At 34.8% G+C, this 18,465-nt stretch overlaps 2 protein-coding genes across 2 annotated transcripts; one reads left to right on the top strand and one right to left on the bottom strand.

Annotated features, from left to right (window-relative positions):
• Positions 1-150: 150 nt before the first annotated feature.
• On the bottom strand, positions 151-2,731 carry LOC140988638 (protein FAR1-RELATED SEQUENCE 5-like). The gene is made up of 3 exons (XM_073457670.1): positions 503-2,731; positions 363-427; positions 151-277 (listed from the first exon to the last, which is right to left on the bottom strand). The coding sequence occupies exons 1-3, from the start codon at positions 2,164-2,166 to the stop codon at positions 234-236; spliced, it is 1,773 nt and encodes a 590-aa protein (XP_073313771.1). The 5' UTR covers positions 2,167-2,731; the 3' UTR covers positions 151-233.
• Positions 2,732-3,782: 1,051 nt separating this feature from the next.
• Positions 3,783-12,799, top strand: LOC140987633 (uncharacterized). Its single transcript, XM_073456217.1, has 14 exons — positions 3,783-3,901; positions 4,145-4,406; positions 5,042-5,161; positions 5,674-5,741; positions 6,888-6,987; positions 7,208-7,279; positions 7,404-7,463; positions 7,544-7,673; positions 7,748-7,941; positions 8,039-8,223; positions 8,901-9,028; positions 10,113-10,378; positions 11,421-11,664; positions 11,980-12,799. Exons 2-14 carry the CDS (start codon positions 4,146-4,148, stop codon positions 12,759-12,761), a joined length of 2,610 nt encoding a protein of 869 aa, XP_073312318.1. The 5' UTR covers positions 3,783-3,901; position 4,145; the 3' UTR covers positions 12,762-12,799.
• The last annotated feature ends 5,666 nt before the right edge of the window (positions 12,800-18,465 follow it).

Here is an 18,465-nt window from a genome sequence, read left to right as displayed (position 1 = left end):
TTTTTTTTAAAAAAAAAAAGTCAGTTTATGGGATGCTATCATTAATAAAACTGTTCATATTCTAACATAAAGGAAGGAAATAAATTTCTCCAGCTTGATTAAGAATACCATAAGCTGCAAAATATCAACAAATACCCCATGTACCAGTTACACATCCGAATTCAACATATGTAATCAAAAGTTAATACCATACAAGCACCAACACCAAAAACATAACTTCATACAGATTAATTTCAGTCATCAAAGCCCATTCCAGTTGTCCACATGTTTGTACTACCTGCAATTATGAACACGATGATTACAAAAAAATTATGAAAGAAACAAAATTTAAATGCATAAAATAATTTATGTATTTGAGTTACCATGTATTGATCCAAAATCTTCTTCATCTGAGTTCTCATCTGTGTCATCATTATTTACGGTTGACCTGATAAATGAACTTTGTCATCTGTACTAATATTAAAGAAATTATTAAATTTTTAAAAAATTAATCAATACATACCCGTCTTTCAAATTTGGACAGTTGCGTTTGTCATGTGACACACTTCGACGCCCGCATCCACGACACTGTCTGGCCCTTGATGTTGACTTCTCCTTCGATGATTTTAGTCTCTTCCCACGTCCTTTTGTTCTAATTTCAGAAGGATCAATGATACCAATGGCTCCATCCAAGGTTCTCCTACTTTGAATCCCACTGCGTAATGTTCTATTAATATTCATCTCCTTCATTTTGCTATCAATAGAATCAAACTGTTCAGTCAAAAAGTTTGTCCCCTCATCACTGAAAGATGCAACATCAATTAAAGCTGAAGCTTTACAAGATAGCCTCATATGTCTAGACATCAAACACCTTTCTGGATCGTCAACCACATTTTGCTCAGCCATAGTGTAATGTACGCCAATCTTTGCATCCTTTGTCCACCGTTTGAGTATATACTGATCATGTAAGTGGAAAACTTGGTTGATACGAAAAAATGCTAACATATGCCTGCACGGAATACCCTCAAATTGAAATTTCATGCAACTACATGATATATCGTCTCTTTGTATGTCATGCGTAAGCAGCCTATGTTTGGCAGAAGAAGAACCTAGAAAATTAATGACATTGTAAACCCCAAACTCAATTCCAATAGATGCTTGTTGCACATAATAACCATGACTCAGACTAATTTCATTTTGAAACTCCAACCATTTGTTTTTCGTGTATACATTCACCATTTGCAATTCCATTGGCCAGTTCGATTTAACCTTTGGCCGCTCGTTCAAATCAGTATGATCGGCAACTAACTCATTGTGTCTTTGGTGTCGAAGTGCCTTATTGAAACGAATTATAAAATCCATCAACGAGTTATTGCTACAGACGTACTTCTTGAAAAATGCATGTGAACTTTCAGACCTCTGACTACTTGACATTCCAGCAGAAAATACATGGTTGAAATATGTCGGCACCCACTTATGTCGCAACTCATACATCAATGACAGCCAATCATTTTCTACCAAGTTAGCACAATTCATAACCTCTTCCCATGATCTCTCAAATTTAATAGAAGTCATAGAATGTACAATGACATTTTTTATGCTTTGATAGTGGTCACGAAAAGTCACCGGGTTCAATTTATCTGGGAATTTGTTTAGAATGTGCCACAAACAATATCGATGAATTGTTTTAGGGAAAACTTCACCTATGGCTTTCGTCATAGCAGGATCCTGGTCAGTTATGATCAAGTTTGGTGCTCCTTTAGGCATGGCTTCTAGAAACTTATTAAGCAACCTATCAAAAGAATCAGTTTTCTCATCACTCAAAAATCCACAACCGAAAACAATGGTCTTATGATGATGATTAACTCCTACAAATGGTGCAAAAATCATCCCATATTCGTTGGTGTTATACGTTGTATCAAACACCACTACATCACCAAATGCAGTGTATGCCCTCCTTGACACATGATCCCCCCAAAAACAACGAATAAATCTATTGTCTGAATCTGTCTCGTAATCAAAAAAGAAAGTTGAACTCTTGTCTTTCTCAGACAGAAAGAAATCAATCAATGTTTCGGCATCAATACCCTTGTGCTCATCCCTAAGCGTTTTCTCGTGGTTTCTTATATCTCTTTTCGTGCAACCTACATGTTCAGGCCCTCCAGACTCTATCTCAAACAATCGCATTTGTTGACAAGTAGGTACATTCGCTTCTGCAAACTGTTGACTCAGTGCTTTCTTTGCTGCAGAAACAGTACGATGTGAGCGTAACAAATACACCTTTGAAGGAGTTGATAGTGGATGATTATGACTTTCTATGAAGATACTAACAACCCAACCTAGACCAGTTTGTTCCTTCACAACTGAAATCTTTGACTTACATCAAGTTCTAATCTCACCACGAGCTCTTTCCTTTACTGGTTCATCACTTTTTGATTGTTTACTCCATCTGATTGCATCTGTATGTCCTTCTTTAAAGCATACAAATTTTTTCCAGATAACTTCATTTGTTTTCTTACTTTTTTTTGCTATTACTCATTCTCGCACTAAAACCAGATTCTCGTGCGTATTGGTTGTAGAACGAAAACGCCTCATCTAAAGATTCGAATTTCATCCCTATTTCTGGCTTTTGATTGTCTCCAACTTGGGGAATGTATGACAGTTCATCGCCGCTATTTTCTTCCATTCTACAATATGAAATGAACAAAATTACTTTTGGTAAGATATTTAAATTCCTTTTTCTTGATTAAAATGGTGATTTTTTTAGCAATCTGTGCTTATTTTTATTTGATCAGTGTTAAACTTTGATGAATATTTATGGTTTTCTGCTTTTTGTTTGCGTTCTGTTTTAGCTTTTTAGAATATTTATTGTCACTGGCCTTTTCAATTGTGGAGTTGATATTAATTTATCGAGCACGTGAATTTTCAAGAATTCAAAAAATCGAAACTCTTCATCTCAGGTCATTTATTTTCAAGAAACAATATTAATTTATTGAGCACATGGATTTTCAAGAATTCGGAAGATCGAAACCCATCATCTCAGGTCATTTATTTTCAAGAAAAACACTTATTTGTTTCTTCTGTCTCTTTTGATTATCTAAGAAGTCAATATGTATTTTCAAGAAATCGAACAGACCCTTAATTTCTCTTCTTATTTTTGTTTATTATAGGATAGGATTACATTCACACATACATCGAACCCAATTTTTATTTCCAACCACTTCGATTTGCATTCACGCACATATTTTTATACCCGCGGTTTTCTAATACATTCACGCACATATTCTACCGGAAGTAAGAAATTTTCCAACAACATCGATTTACCTTCGAATTTGAGGCGCACGGAAAAAGTCTGCACGAGATCTCCAGATTCGCCTTCACTTGAAGCTCACGACCCTATGGTGTTGTGTTTCTCTCGTACTTTTCTAGTTGGTGAAGGCGGTAGGTGGACGGAGGATTTAGTTTTTGGGTGAAAAGGCTTTTTTTAATTTTGAGTTGTTAATTTTTTGTTTTAAGATTTTTTTTTTTAAAAAAAAGAAAAATGCACATGTGGGCCCTCAGAAGTTATGATTGTAAACTTAAAGTAGCACCCAAATATGAAATACTTAANTTCATGCAAAACTCCATGTGTTTCTTATTAAAAAAAATGAATAAATTAGAAATAAACAAATTGGTAATAGATGTATGCACATTTATTTGTACTAAATAACATTTATTTTATTTTTTTGACACTATTAACAATATACATTGCATAAATTTTCCCTAGAGTAGATTTTTTTTAATTTATTATTATATTTAATATTGAACAAAATTCTAACCTTTAAATAGGTCCAAACCAATTTTACCTTAGAATTAGAATTAAACCTATTTTCCCCCATCTCCTCCGTAAAACCCCCCAAAACCTCTGCGACCTCCCTGTAAGGTTAGTCTTTTCTCCCATGTGTTTGGTGAATTTATTTGAGTTTTTACTCAATGGAATATAATGATGTTTGAAATTGATTTTGTGATTTTGTTATGGGATACGAGCAAAACTTTGAATTGGGTTTTGAATAAAAGGTTTCAATTTTGGCTTTGTTTAGCCTATGGAGCTTGATTTTGGTTGTTTAAGATAACGTTAAGGAGTAAATTTTATTTCAACTTTTCGATTTTTCAACCTTTATCACAGAATGGTATTTGGGGAGGGCACTGGCGGCTTGTATGATGATGAGCTTAAACCAAAGCTTCTTCTTTCTCTGTTGAGAAAGTATGTCCCCGATGATAAGCACCTTTTTCTCCACCCCTCAGACCTGTCGTACGTTGTGACGACTATCAAGACTCACAAATTGTTGCTTGAGCGGGGTCTAGGCAAACAAGAGGTGATGGATAGCTGGAAAAAGGCAGTGGATTCGTGGGACCATCGAGTGCGTTCTCTTTTGGCTGGCCACATGGTAAGACAAATCGCGTTTTTTCATCATATCCAGTAGAGTATTTGTATGAAAAATATTCAAGGATGGAGCATATGTTAGTTTCATTGTTCCATTTTTATGATTTCTTTTATTGGCGTGTATATTGCTCTTACTTCAAATAGTGCCGATATTACTTCTTTTTTCATTTCTTTCTTTTGGCTAGCCATACGGTAAGATGAATCATTTTTTGTAATCATAGTCCGGTGGAATATTTTTATGAAAAATATTTATTGACAGAAGCATCTATTAGCTTCTTTGTTCAATTTTTATGATTTCTTTAATTAGCGTGTACATTGCTCTTAATACAAATAGTAACCACTGGGCGTCTTTTTTCATTTTGTAACATAGGTTTAACTTTTCCTTTCTGTTTTTCATTAGTACGTAAGAAAAGGGAATGGTCAAGGGATGTGTGTGTGCTGGAGGTTGAACTACTAAGAAAGAATTCATTTTGCCACTGTGTAGAAATTTGATGCTGGGTTCATTGCTTTTTTAATTGATGGCTATACTTTGTTCTTAAACTTTTAGAATAGTGGACCTTTTTTTGTTCTACTGAATGTAGAGTAAAAAAAGAAAGAAATTTGGTGCCAAAATGTTCTAATTTTGTTAATGTGCTTTAGCCAGCAGATAAGCGTTGGGCTGGGATAAGTTTGCTTGCAGTGACATGTCAAGAATGCAGTTCACAACGTTTCTTAGCTTCATATTTTTCGTGGTTAAATGAGCTACTCAATCACATCCAGGTATGATTACTGTCGAGCACTGTAAGTTTTGTTAGGATTCCTTATTGGGTTGGGTGGGGACGTGGGGTGGCATTGATCTTTGTATTGCTCTGACAAATTTATCTTTACATTTCCAAGGTTCAAATTGTTGAAAGGGCTTTTAAGATCTTGTACTCAGTTTCATTTGCTAAAAGCCTTTAAAATGAGGGAAATGTACCAATATCCTTAAAAAGGATTGTTGAAGAGTTTTTAATTTACCCTTTGATCTTCTAATCGGAGTGATGCAGAAGTTCCCTGACAGCTTTTTATGGTATTTGATTACATTTCATATGCAAAGTTTCATTTTCAACTCAATTAGTTCCTGGGGTTTGTAGAGATTCTTTTGTTATACATTTCCACAGTGGAGGGATCACATATATATACCATTTAATAAGTGTCATTTATTATGCATTTTTTTTCTGTAAATGGTTCAGTTTATAGGCACTCTGTATTGTTTGTTTTAAATCTTACACCTTTTCTTTGGTCATTGTTAGGATCTTTCTGCAGCTTCTCCTTCTGTGAAGGTGGCTGCTTTTGCGGCTCTGTCAGATTTGTTTACCAGGTTCGTCAATAATAAATTTTTGGTGAAATGCTAGATTTGTCTTATTTGTTTCTTCTGCTTAGCTGTAAAAAAAAGATCTATAGGTGAATTTTTTAAAAAAAGTAAGATGTATAGGTGAATTTGTTTGTCATCATCATTCATGTTTGTTTGTGATAATTTGAGCATTTGAGTGATCAATCTGAATAGTGAAGTTATTTATTTGTCAATATGAGTTGCGAGGACTATTTTTGAGAAAAAGTGCACGTCTTCATGCTTTTGTCCTTGTATCATTAAATTTTCATATTTACTGCTCTAAATTGATCTTCACTTTTTGTGGGATCAGAGATGAGAAATAAAAAACTGATCTTTGCAAAAGGGGTCTTAGTCTTACATCAAGCGTGGTGAGGTGACTAGCATTTTTATTTGTGTTTTGGTTAGAGTTCACAAGTCAGCTATATATTTGGCTTGGGTTTGGCCATAAGATCAAGTGAAAATTATCCTTCTCATTAGCTTGCTCTATACGAATATAGGCTACGTTTGGCTAGGAAGATGAGTTTATCGAATGATTTGGCTAGGAGGATGAGATTATTTAATGATTAGAACGTAGATGATAAAAAAATGATTGATGTAGAAATGTAACATACGGTGATAAAATGGTATTGTGTGAGGTATGATTTTTTATTGTGGGATAAATTAAGAATCTTTTGACTTTTGGACAAAATTACCCTTGTGCTATATTAAAATTACTTTTTTTGGTGTAGGGAAATGCTAGAATTGGAAACAAGGGTGTGATTAAAAAAGTGATAGTACAAGAGTGTGATTTAAAAAGTAATAGTTAGTACAAGGGAGTGAGATATGTTTATTTTCCTTCATTTAATATGACTTAGTCCTTTGCATAATGGATTGAGTAGAATATTAAAAATCCAACCAAACACTGGATAAACCGGTTAAACTAACCACAGTCCAAACCAATCCCTTGTACCAAACGGCCCTTAGTGTGGCTGTTTGCTTCTATTTAGTGACGGTATATATTTTGAATAAAGTTTAAGTTAATCTTTTTCTTCTTCAGTTCTTTGGTCTTTCTTTTAATTTTACATTTCTAATATTATACTAAGATACGGAGGTGAGTGGTTAATTATTTTGATCTTTTCTCATGACATGAGTTAGATTGAGTAGATTCCCAGAAGCAAAGAAGGATGGTACTTCACTGGCTTTGAAAGTTATTGAGCCAACTTTGAAGATGTTAAATGCGGGTAGCTCTGGTGCTGTACGTACTTATATATATCTCTGCTTTACATTGTTTTATGAATTAAATCAGTTATGTTATTCTGTTGCAAATGTGGGTTTCATATGTCTGTAAATGTTCTATTTCATTATTTCCGATATTCTTATTTATTTTTGTTAGCCTTCATCTATATAGTGGGAAAAAGGTTCCTCGCTACTTTGTTCATTCACACTCCTCCTCCTCTGGCATATTCACTTTGCAGGAAGAACTACTTAGTCTTTTATGCACCTTGATGAATTTCTTCCCAGTATCTATCCACCAACATTATGATGATGTAAGTTCTCCATTTTTTACTTTATTTGTCAGATACTGAACTTTTTTCGGTGGTGGACTTCAATCACTGTTGATTTTTTATTCCATGATGTTAGAAAGTAAACTTTGTTTTCTCTTGGGTGCAGGTTGAAGCTGCTATCGTCTCAAAAATCATGTCTGGAGAATGTAGTGCTAGTGTTCTAAAGGTGAGAGAATTTTCCCATGTTTTGATACAGCATTTTATTAGCCAAACTAGTTGGCTTCATTTGAGGTTTTTCATTTGCAGAAACTTATTCATGGCTTGTCATTGCTTCCGAAATCAAGAGGAGACAAGGATAGCTGGTGGTTCACGATGGTTAAAATTTTGCTGTCTATAGACAGTCATCTGGGTGAAGCCTTTCAAGGTCTAGAAGAAGGTATTAACCAGAGGAGTTATCCCGTAGGTTGTTAATTTTGGTTTGAACTTTGTAACTTACAAATTTTCTTTCAGATTCCAGCAGCAGTGAGGCCATGAAGGTATTATTTCTTTCAGGTAAAGAATCCCCACCACCACTAGGAGGATTAGTGGTGCCTGAACAGACCTCTAATTTTTCAACCAGGAGGCCTGAGCGACTGCTGGGGTCTAAAATTTGTGCTCTGATGAGTTGCTGTAGCATGATGCTCACAAGATTTTACCCTGTTCAGGTAGCATATGATTTCTATGCTGATGCTTTTACGTTAGAGAAGCAGATGAGGATTTCAAAACTGATGCATGTTAACTACCATTCGTGTGGAATGGCAGGTTACTGTGCCAATTCATGCTCTAGTAGCTCTTGCCTGGAGAGTTCTGCTGGTTGATGGCTCATTGTCTCAAAGATCGTTACCTTTCGGGACTACCCTGAAACAAGAATTGATATGTTTAGAACTTCCACTCTTGCAGTTGCATACTCTTGAGATTATCGCAGCAGTTATCAAGGGTTTAAGAAGGTGAATGCTGTTAGTGTCTTTCATTATTTATGGATGCCAAACTTGTGTTGTAATTCTCTAGCAGTATTAAGTTTATGCAATCTTGCTTGAAGTTTTCCTCTCCACTAAATACTAATATGTTGTTAATCAAGCCATCAAGCTATCTAAATCATGGAGGGCTGAAAAGAAGGTTCAAGATTACCAAAGCCCAAAAAAATGAAATCAAAGTTTATGGAAATATAAACATCTTTGACAATTTCGAGTTTTCTTGTTAAGGCCTAAGATTCTCGGCAAGAAGTATTATAATTATTCTGTGGGTAAAAGAAAATGCAAAAACTGGTATTAAATCCAATTGAAAGAGTGAATCTAAGCGTTGGTCCGTGCAGAGTGATGCTGCAGATTTAGTATAAACGTTCGGGATAGCAGTTCGGCTTTGCAGTGTGATTTCAGTTCACCTTCTGTATTTGCAACTAGTGCAACAATTCTTTTTCCCTTCTTGGAGTTGAATTGTTAATTATCAATGAAATATTCGTAGGTCGATGGACTGATTTTGTTGCTGCAGTTAAAATCTTAGAAATGGCATAGTCCCTTTTTTTATTCCTGAAAAAGGTTTTTGAAGTCAAACTACCACATTTTGATGTCAACTTTGCCAAGTACTTAAAGATGTTTAAACCAGGAAATTTCTATTCTTTGTGCAGCAATGTATTGCCACATGCTCCAGATATTTTACGACTGCTGACGGAATACATGAGGAGATGCACGTTTCCGGAGCTGAGAGTGAGAGCATACTCGATATTGAAAGTCCTGATATCAATGGAGGGTTGCGGTATGCATCCAAATTATTAGATAGTTCTTTTTATTTTTTGTCTGGTATGCAAAAGCAGTTTCTTTTTATGTTTGAACTGCACTTAACCGTGATCTCTCACACTCAAGTATAGTGTATCTCATGTACATTTCTATGAAAAATATAAAAAAATGTTTTGAAAACAAATTGGATCTTAAGTTTCCAATTCGCAAAATTCTCGGAAAAATCTGTGTCTTGCTATGTAGGGTGGAAAAATCTGTCTTGCATTTACTGTTTGTTACTTTCATGGTGTCTTTGATATTCTCGTTTTTTTGTCATCAATGTTGTTAAATCATCACTAAAGATGAATCTATTAGAAGTATTAAAGGATGAAAGAAGGCTAAGTGCACCGTGCAAGCTATGTCAAGTGTATTCATATAACACGCACGTCTATCAGCAAATTCTAAATATCCTAGCTACAGGTGCTTTACTTTTAATTGCGAACTGGATCCATCTGATGGGAACTTTGATTGTTCTTGTCAGTGGTTGCAGCTTGATAGAACACTTAAATGTCAAAAACTGATAATTCATTTGTGAAATCTTGTCTTGAAACTATAGCCATCATGTTGTTTTAGCTTTTGATTGGGCGTCATTTTGGTTGTTCGCTGTAGAAACTAGAAAAGGGTAAGATCTTATATTTTGAGACTCGTAGATCATATTGCCTCTGTATTTTAGAGACTGAAATTTGTATGAGAGGATGGAAGTTGCTGTGATTGGAGGCTTTATATGCTCATTGGCAGGGTTGTGGTGGTTGGAAGGAACCAGGCATTACGCAATCAAAGAGGATGTTGAAAACAATATCTTGCTATAGAGCCAAGGACCTGTGTAAATGATTTTCTTGGTTAAATGCCCCTGTCAATTGAAAAAATGTTCTATCACGGGCTGTTAACTTGGCCAAACTCTTCTTTCCGTCTTCTTTTTATTCTTGATAGTGGTGCCGAAACTGTAATCATTTATCCATCTTTCTTTCCAAGTCTCTTGGGGTAGGCGAAATTTGTAACGATCCTGTAACTTATATCAGACACCGAGTTATATCTTGACTAATTTAAGCACTTTTTTTTTACAGGAACTGCAATTCATGTGATCCCAGATGTTATCAACATTGTATTTGTTGATTTAGATCCCCTTGCTTATAAGAAGGATGGCACAAATGCCAAAGCTGCTTCGGAGGTAGTGACAAAATCTCGTCGGAAGAGAAAGAAGCATTTTAGTACGACAGGATCATTTCAAGAACAGCCTGTTAAAGATGTAGAAGTTGAAATGCCACAGAATTCGTTTCCGACATCTGTGAAGATAGCTGCATTGGAGTTGTTAGAAGCTCTTCTTGCTGTGGTATGTGTCTGATCTGATGATGATGAGCATATCACTAGTTATTATTTCTCTTCCTTTTTTTCCTCAATTTTTCTCGTGTGAGTATGATATCCTGTTTATGACCATGTGTGAGTATGATATCCTGTTTGTGATCATTTGGTTTAGTGAATCTGATGACTGACTTGACTGAGAACGGTGGATTAGCTAACTAATGCAAAGCTTCTACGAAAATGTAGTCGAACATTAACTTGTATACTAAGGGAACCTAGTTTCTGATGAAAGGAACAAGAAACATTGACCCTTTTCTTCTTCATGATAATTCTGTTTGACAAAAACTGGTTGATTAAGGTGGTCTAATTTTTGCAAAAGTGGCTCGTTTATTTTACTAGGGTCTCGATAATCTAGATCAATGTCATTCAAAGCTTAGAAAGACCCCGGCTTTATATGATTCCTACAAGTACTTCTTGATAAATTTGAAATCTCCTCAATGTATTTGTTATTTATGAGGACCTAAACCAGATTTTGGCATAGTCACTTTGCAAAATTTTCCAATAACCTCCAAGTTGAAGATAATTTGTTGTGCAATGCCATCTCCTTGTATAACCATATTACGGAACACTGTAAATTAATAGCTTACCCCAATATACCAACATTGAAAAATAAATATAGAATAATAGAACACCTGTCATGGGTAAAATCACAGCAGGAAACATAATCCAGGTAGTCTTTTCTAAATGCATTTCTCAATTTTGTTTTTCTAATCAGGATCTGTTTCTATTTATCCGAGTTCTTGTTGCCTCTCTATGACAATTTCATTATCTCGCTTGGATGATTCTCAAGGTTTGATAATATTATTACTTTTTATCATTTTCAAATGGGCAATTTGCTGTAGTTTGAGCTCACCATTCATAATGATGTAGCCACTCAAAATATATTGAATTTATTACAAATAATGCAATTGAGTTGGAATTTTATTATTTTAAATAAACTGACATCAGTTACAGCTTTCTGACCTTCTCTTTGTTTATCTTTAATATATAACTACTGAAATTGTCACTACCAGGGTGGTTATTTGAAATCTGATAGCTGGAGACCAAAAGTTGATCATCTTCTTATTTCTATAGCTGCGAATGCTTGTGAAGGAGGATGGTCCAAGGAAGAAAGAAATGTCTTCATTGCTAGTGATCCAAGCCTTGTCTGGACGGACTTTCAACTAGCTTCATTACGGGCGCTTTATGCATCTCTTATTTCTCCAGGACGTACTTGCCCATCACATTTTGCATCGGGTCTGGAACTTTTCCGTTCAGGTGATCCATTCTGTATATTTTCTAAGGCATAAAAGTGGAAAGGCATACTCATCAGACTTGTTGCAGTTCATGCTGAAATTGTCCTAATAAGGAACATCATCTAAAGTTGTTATTTCTGTTACATTTTTTGATAAATTGACTTAGCAGAAAATTTTCTCACGGCTATTCTGGCAGAACTTTTGACTTTTCTATGTCCACATAAGCTTAACCAAATCATCACCCCAGTACCGGTTACGTGGTTCTGCCGTGCTATACTATGATTTGATTCCCCTCATTTTACTTGCTTCCAGATTCTGAAAGTTGAATGTACTGTAGGAATCCAAGAAAGAGGAACGAAGCTCGCTGACTACTGTGGACATGCATTGGACGGGCTTATACACCCGAGGACCTATCCTATATTAGACACCAGTTTGAGAATTAATGACTATAAAGGTCAAGGCCACAAGTTTCCCGATAGAAGCCATCTGTCCACATTTCAAGTCGGGATACAAGAGATAGACCCATCTGAGTCTGAATCAGAAAATGATGACTTGTATGAAAACTGGGTTGGCAATGATGAAATGGAAATGCAAGACACTGAAACACACAAGAATGCTAATGATGCCACAGAACCTCTTACGACCACAGTAGGTACAATTGTTCCCGTTCTTTCCCAGGAAAACGATTTAGTTGTGTCAACTAACAGTCCATCTGAGAAAATGGGGGTTAGTGGGAATGATTTTACAGTCGAATCACCACGGATCTCGGAAACCACCAAGAAACAAAGACGAGAGAGTGTGTCAACGACGTCATCAAATCTGCTTATCGGTGTTCAATCTGAAGCGGTTATTGCAGAACGTGCTGCATTCATACAATTCGGCCAAGAAACAGCTAAAAGTAATCTTGATAATGGGATATCTGCCAAAGATGAGATGAACGCTTCTACGTCGGAACAACTTGTGTCGGAGACCAAGAATGATAATGTTTCTCCAATAGTCGAAAGATTATCTGCTTTTTTATCACGTTCAGAAAAAAGTAGAGGCACAACTTTAGAATCAGACAATGAATCTACAGATTCAATCCCAGAGATTGTTGATGGTGATCCGGATTCAGATTAAAATGTTCGAGGTTGGATCACTTATACCTCACAGAAGAAGAGAGCGAAATTTTTTTTCCCTCAAGTTTTAGCACCATCGAGCTGATTCTCACGCAGGAGGGAACCAGATGGGACATAAGATCTTCAATCGGGGAACTGTTTTTGCGTATTTTATTTTACCCTTACATTACAATGCACTAAAAATATGTTATTGCCGCGTATAAAAATTTTGGTTGCATTCATGAGTTGAGAGCAGTGTTGATGTATTCTTAGAAATTGTTGAATGTTCAAACTATCTGAATCTCGATCATCATAAATGATCGCGTCGCTTTCCAATGATTTTTTTTAGATTCAGGAGTTTGTTACAATGGAGTTTCTACTGAATCCCATGTGAATAATCATGTGTTATATGATTAATATTATAGTTGATGGTAAAATTAAAGAATGATTTACAAAATTATTTACTGCCTAAGCATCATAATCTCCTTTAAAAATTACATTTATGTGTGATCACACCAACTTGAAATTGATTCGACAACCTGATTAAATAAAAATACACATCCTATAATCATTGGGCTTTTTGGTAAATTTCCCCCTTTTCCCCTTTAATCCCTTCACCTCTCCTTATGTTTGATATATCTATCAATAAGATAACAAGATATGTTCATTTTTTTAAAAAAAATGAACCTCTCCAAATGTATTCGAACATTTTTAAATATGTTGGTCTCACGTGCGACAACTTGAGACAACAATATAAAAATAAAGTATAAAACTGGACACCGAAATTTACGTGAAAACTCATAAAAATTATTAGGGTAAAAACCACGGATAAGATGAAAAAAATTTCACTATAATATTTTATAGTGTATAACCACTCACTGTGTTTCCAAAGAAAACACACTCTCTTAATATATGAGAACAAACACATCACAAATATTATAATTATAAAAATAAGCACTCAAATACTATAAGATAAGAGAAAGAACAAGATGAAGGGATGATACGAAATGAGATCATTAATGTGAAACACGTTTCATATTAATTGAAACGCGTATCCATCTTTTTCCCAACCAACAATAAATGATTTGCTCCAACCACTGCATTAAGTTTGTCGACATTTCTCCCACTTGAAGATTTGATTGAGAATCAAACACATCTCCACACATCATTTCAATATTGTCATTCTCTGCTGCTTATGTTTTAGCTAGGCCACTTGAGGATCTACACCAGTCAAACTTATCAGTATTCACTGGCTTGGTCAGAAAATCAGATACATTGTCTTTTCTATGAATATTCTGCATATCTGCACTTCTTTCTTCTATTACTTCTCGCAAAAAATGAAATTGAATTCCAATGTGCTTAGTCTTGGAATGAAAGGCTGGATTCCTAGCGATGTGCAAGACATTCTGACTATCACAAAACAAAGGAAATTCTTGTTTGTACTCGATTTTTTCCAATAACCTTTTAATCTATATTTCTTACTTGCAAGTTTGAGTAGCTGCCATATATTCTGTTTCCATCTTAGATAACTCACAACTGTTTGAAATTTTGAAACACAGCTTATTGCTCCCTCTGCAAGTTCTAACACATAACCAGTAGTAGATTTTCTCTAATCAAGATCACCTTCATAATCTGAATCGACATAACCCCTGAGTATAAAATCTTATCTTCCATAACATAATGCAGCATTTAAGGCACCCTTAATGTATCTAAGGATCCTCTTAACAATGATCCAATGCTCTGTTTCAGGAATCACCATATATCGACTAACTACTCCCACTGCGTGAGCAATGTCTGGTTTTGTACAAATCATGGTGAACATCAAACTTCTCACCGTTGATGCATATGGTACTCGAGATATCTCCATCCTCTCTGATTTACTGCTAGGACACATTTCGGAGGATAACTTGAAATTAACAAGAAGAAGGGTCGAGATTGACTTACTAACTTGCATGTTGAAGCATTGCTAGACTTTTTTCAAATAATTTTTCTAGGAAAGACAAATCTTTCTGTTACTTCTGTTTTGTTGAACTTACATCCCTAGAATTTTGTTTATTGGTCTCAAGTCCTTCATATAAAATTCGCTAGCCAACTGTACCTTCAATCCTTGGACCAGATCTTTGTTGGGGCTTACTACCAACATGCCGTCTACATATAATGGCAAAATGATATAATCATCACCAGACCTCTTGAAATACGTACAAAAGTCTACACTCAATCTGTTGTATCCTAGGCTTATGATGTAGGATTCAAATATCTTGTGTCAACATCTCGGCGTCTGTTTGAGACCGTGTATGGATTTGTTCAACCTGCAAACCAAGTTCTCTTTGCTTTTTTCTGTAAAACCTTCTGGTTGGAGCATATAGATTTCTTCTTCAAGATCTCCATGAAGAAATGTAGTTTTCACATCTAACTGTTTTAGATATATGTCAAACACCACATGCAATTCCAACACTACTCTAACTGTTGTAAGCTAAACCACATGAGAAAATATCTCATTTAAGTCAATGCCTTTTTTCTGAGCATACTCTTTTACCACCAATCTAACACGATACCGCTCCACTTGGTTATTGTTATCACACTTGATTTTATAGACCTATCTGTTATCAATGGTTTTCTCCTTCGTGGTAGTGTAACAAGATCCCAAGTTTTATTCTTGTTTGATGCTTCCAATTCTTCCTGCATTGATATCATCCACAGGGATATATCCGAGCTTTGAGTAGTCTCATGAAAACTCGAAGGCTCACAATCTTATGATAATAAACAATATGCAATATTGCTTTCAGTGACATAATTTGAAAGCCAACCGCGTGGTCTTCTATCGTTGATTGCCTCATATTGAAAAAAATCAGACTCAACATGTTCTTGTTCCTCGTGCTCTGGTACTGCTTCACAAGAAATTTTATTTTCGTCTGTCTTATTTTCAACCTGAATTAAGTGTGTCTTTGTCTCCCTATACTTTATCTTCATCGAATATAATATCTCTACTGATGACAAGCTTCTGAACAGTAGGATCCCACAAACCAAACTCCTTTACTCCATCAGCATAACCCAAGAAGATATACTTTCTGGATTTTGAATCAAACTTTGATATTTCTGAATCATTGTATAGAACGTACACATGACTTCCAAATGTATGTAAATGAGAATAATAAGCTGACTTCCAAGTCCACATATCTATCAGAGTCTTCAGATCAATCGCCACTGAAAGAGAATGATTGATAATATAACAAACGATTTTTACTGCTCTCGCCCAAAATAGATTGTTTAGACCCGCAATCTTTAACATAACTCTTGTTCTGTCTAACAAGGTTTTGTTCATCCGCTCTGTCACTCCATTATGTTGATGTGTGTAAGCTGTCGTGAATTGTCTTTTGATGCAGTGTCATTTACCGCCGTATTCAAAACAGTAAATATTTTTCTTCTTTCTTCTCGACTTCGATCTACCTCGTCTTTGGATCTCGCTGAAGTCGCGGTCCATAATCTTCCTTTTATCATCGGTAAAGCCTCATGTTTCTTCGAAGTTACCAACCTATTTTCTTTATTCTTACGCCGACTTTCTTCTCCGAGAACTGTAGTTAAGACATCGTCGAATTTTAGATAGCCCATAAGAATATTGTTGCTTAAGTTAATGATAAGTTGATCATATGAATCCGGTAGACTTAGAAGTAGAAGCTCTACACGTTCATTTTCCTCTATTTTATTCCCCATAAAAGTGAGTTGGGCAAATAGAGTATTTAGAGTGTTGATATGGTCGGTCATCGATGAGAATTAGTATAAAGTCTTCTCGTTAGGAAAATATTGTTGTGTAGTGACTTAACCTCGTACATCTTTGTCAGAGTATCCCAGATAATTTTTGCAGTCTTTATCTCAGTGATACTTGACAATACTTTGTCTGCTATAGCCAAGTGTAAATTGACAACAACATTGTCATTCATCTCATTCCAATTTTCATCGTCCTTCATTTCCGTCGGTCTATCTCCAATATCCGTCAAACAATTTTTCTTTCTTAAAACTGCTTGTATTTTTATTTTTCACAACATAAAATTGCTTCTATTGAACTTTGTTATATTGTATCTGCCTGTTATTATGCTTATAACAATTTAGTAATCTGGACAAAATAATCACGCCTTAATAAAAAAAATTCAAAAAAAAAATTCTGATGTGGAAGATCAGTTTAGGCTGCAACTATATAGCATAGTCGTAATTTTAAGAAATTTTAAATCATGGCTCTGGTACCACTTGTTGGTCTCACGTGCGACAACTTGAGATAATAATATGAAAATAAAGTATAAAACAGGACAGCGAGATTTACGTGAAAAATCTCTAAAAATTATTAAGGTAAAAACCATGAGAAAAATGAAAAGAATTTTACTATAATATTTTATGGTGTCAACCACTCACCGTGTTTCCAAAGAGAACACATACTATCTTAATACAAGAGAACAAACACCTCACAATTATTATAGAACTAAAAACTCAAATGTTATAAGATAAGAGAAAGAACTCGATGAAGGTATAATATAAAATAAGATGAAGGAGTTCTATTTATAGAGTTATCTCATTACTGTGAAACNTGCGCAATCTACGAAATTTGTGAAGAATTGTTCGTGTCAACATGAGGGGGAGTTTACGTGACTGCACTCTTTTTCCCTTACTATGGTTTTTATCCCAATGGGTTTTTCCTAGTAAGGTTTTTAACGAGGCAGTATAAAAACACGTAATGTATACAATCATTATGATCATCATCACAAGGGGGAGTGTTGAAAAATTATTTAAAAATGTGTTAAATATTTGTGTTGAAAATGTGAATGTTGAATGTTGAAAATTAGGTAAAATTAGGTGTTGATTATTGAAAATTAGTGTGTGATGATGTAGGTAATGATGTATTTTATTTTTGGATTATTTGTAAAATTTTCTATAAATAGATATCTCATTTGTGAAGAAAATCACAATTGAGTTGAGAGAAAAATATTATAAAGTGTGTAGTGTGATAATTTTGAGAGTTTGAGATTTTTACTTTTTTACCGTAAATTTTTACTTTTTCACAACAGTTTCATATTAATTGATAGACATTTTCATTTTTTTCACAACCAACAATAAATGATTTCTCTCCACCACTTCATTAATTTTGCCGACAAAATACACATATTAAGATCATTTTTTTTTAAATATTTGATCAATATTATTTTGTCAACTACCCATAATAACTTCCTCTCATGAATGTTCTCCCCCAATTTTGCTTTTTTGTTTTGGAATGGACGGCACAAGCTTCGCTCTACTCGTGTTACATCCCATCGGCTTCGGTCTCATTCAGTGTGAATTCAGAGGAGTCCATAATTGGCGTGCTTACTTTTGTGTCTATAACATGTTTGGTAAAAGGTCTTGCTTTTGATCATTTTTACATTTTAACTAATTACTTTCCTAAACACTATTTGATGATAAAGAAGATTATGCATGAATTTTCATATAACATTCTACTCAAGTTTGCCAGAAGATTATAGTTATAAATCTTTATGTTATTTATATATATGGACTATGGATATCCATATATTGTATATCATCCGTCTATCATTTTTCGAACCAAACGATGTTCTAATATTAAATATAACCAAAGAAATTGGTGTGTGAGCTACTAAACAACTGCTTATATTCTTCTTTGCCACCTGCCTTTCAAGAATTGAAATTGGTTTCTCCAGATCAAAGATAAATTAGTAGCTTTCAAT

The sequence above is a fragment of the Primulina huaijiensis genome, chromosome 11 (genome assembly GCF_012295235.1).
Source record: "Primulina huaijiensis isolate GDHJ02 chromosome 11, ASM1229523v2, whole genome shotgun sequence".
Taxonomy (NCBI): domain Eukaryota; kingdom Viridiplantae; phylum Streptophyta; class Magnoliopsida; order Lamiales; family Gesneriaceae; genus Primulina; species Primulina huaijiensis.
The sequence above is the reverse complement of the archived record's forward strand: the minus strand, read 5'-3'. Positions and strand labels throughout refer to the sequence as shown.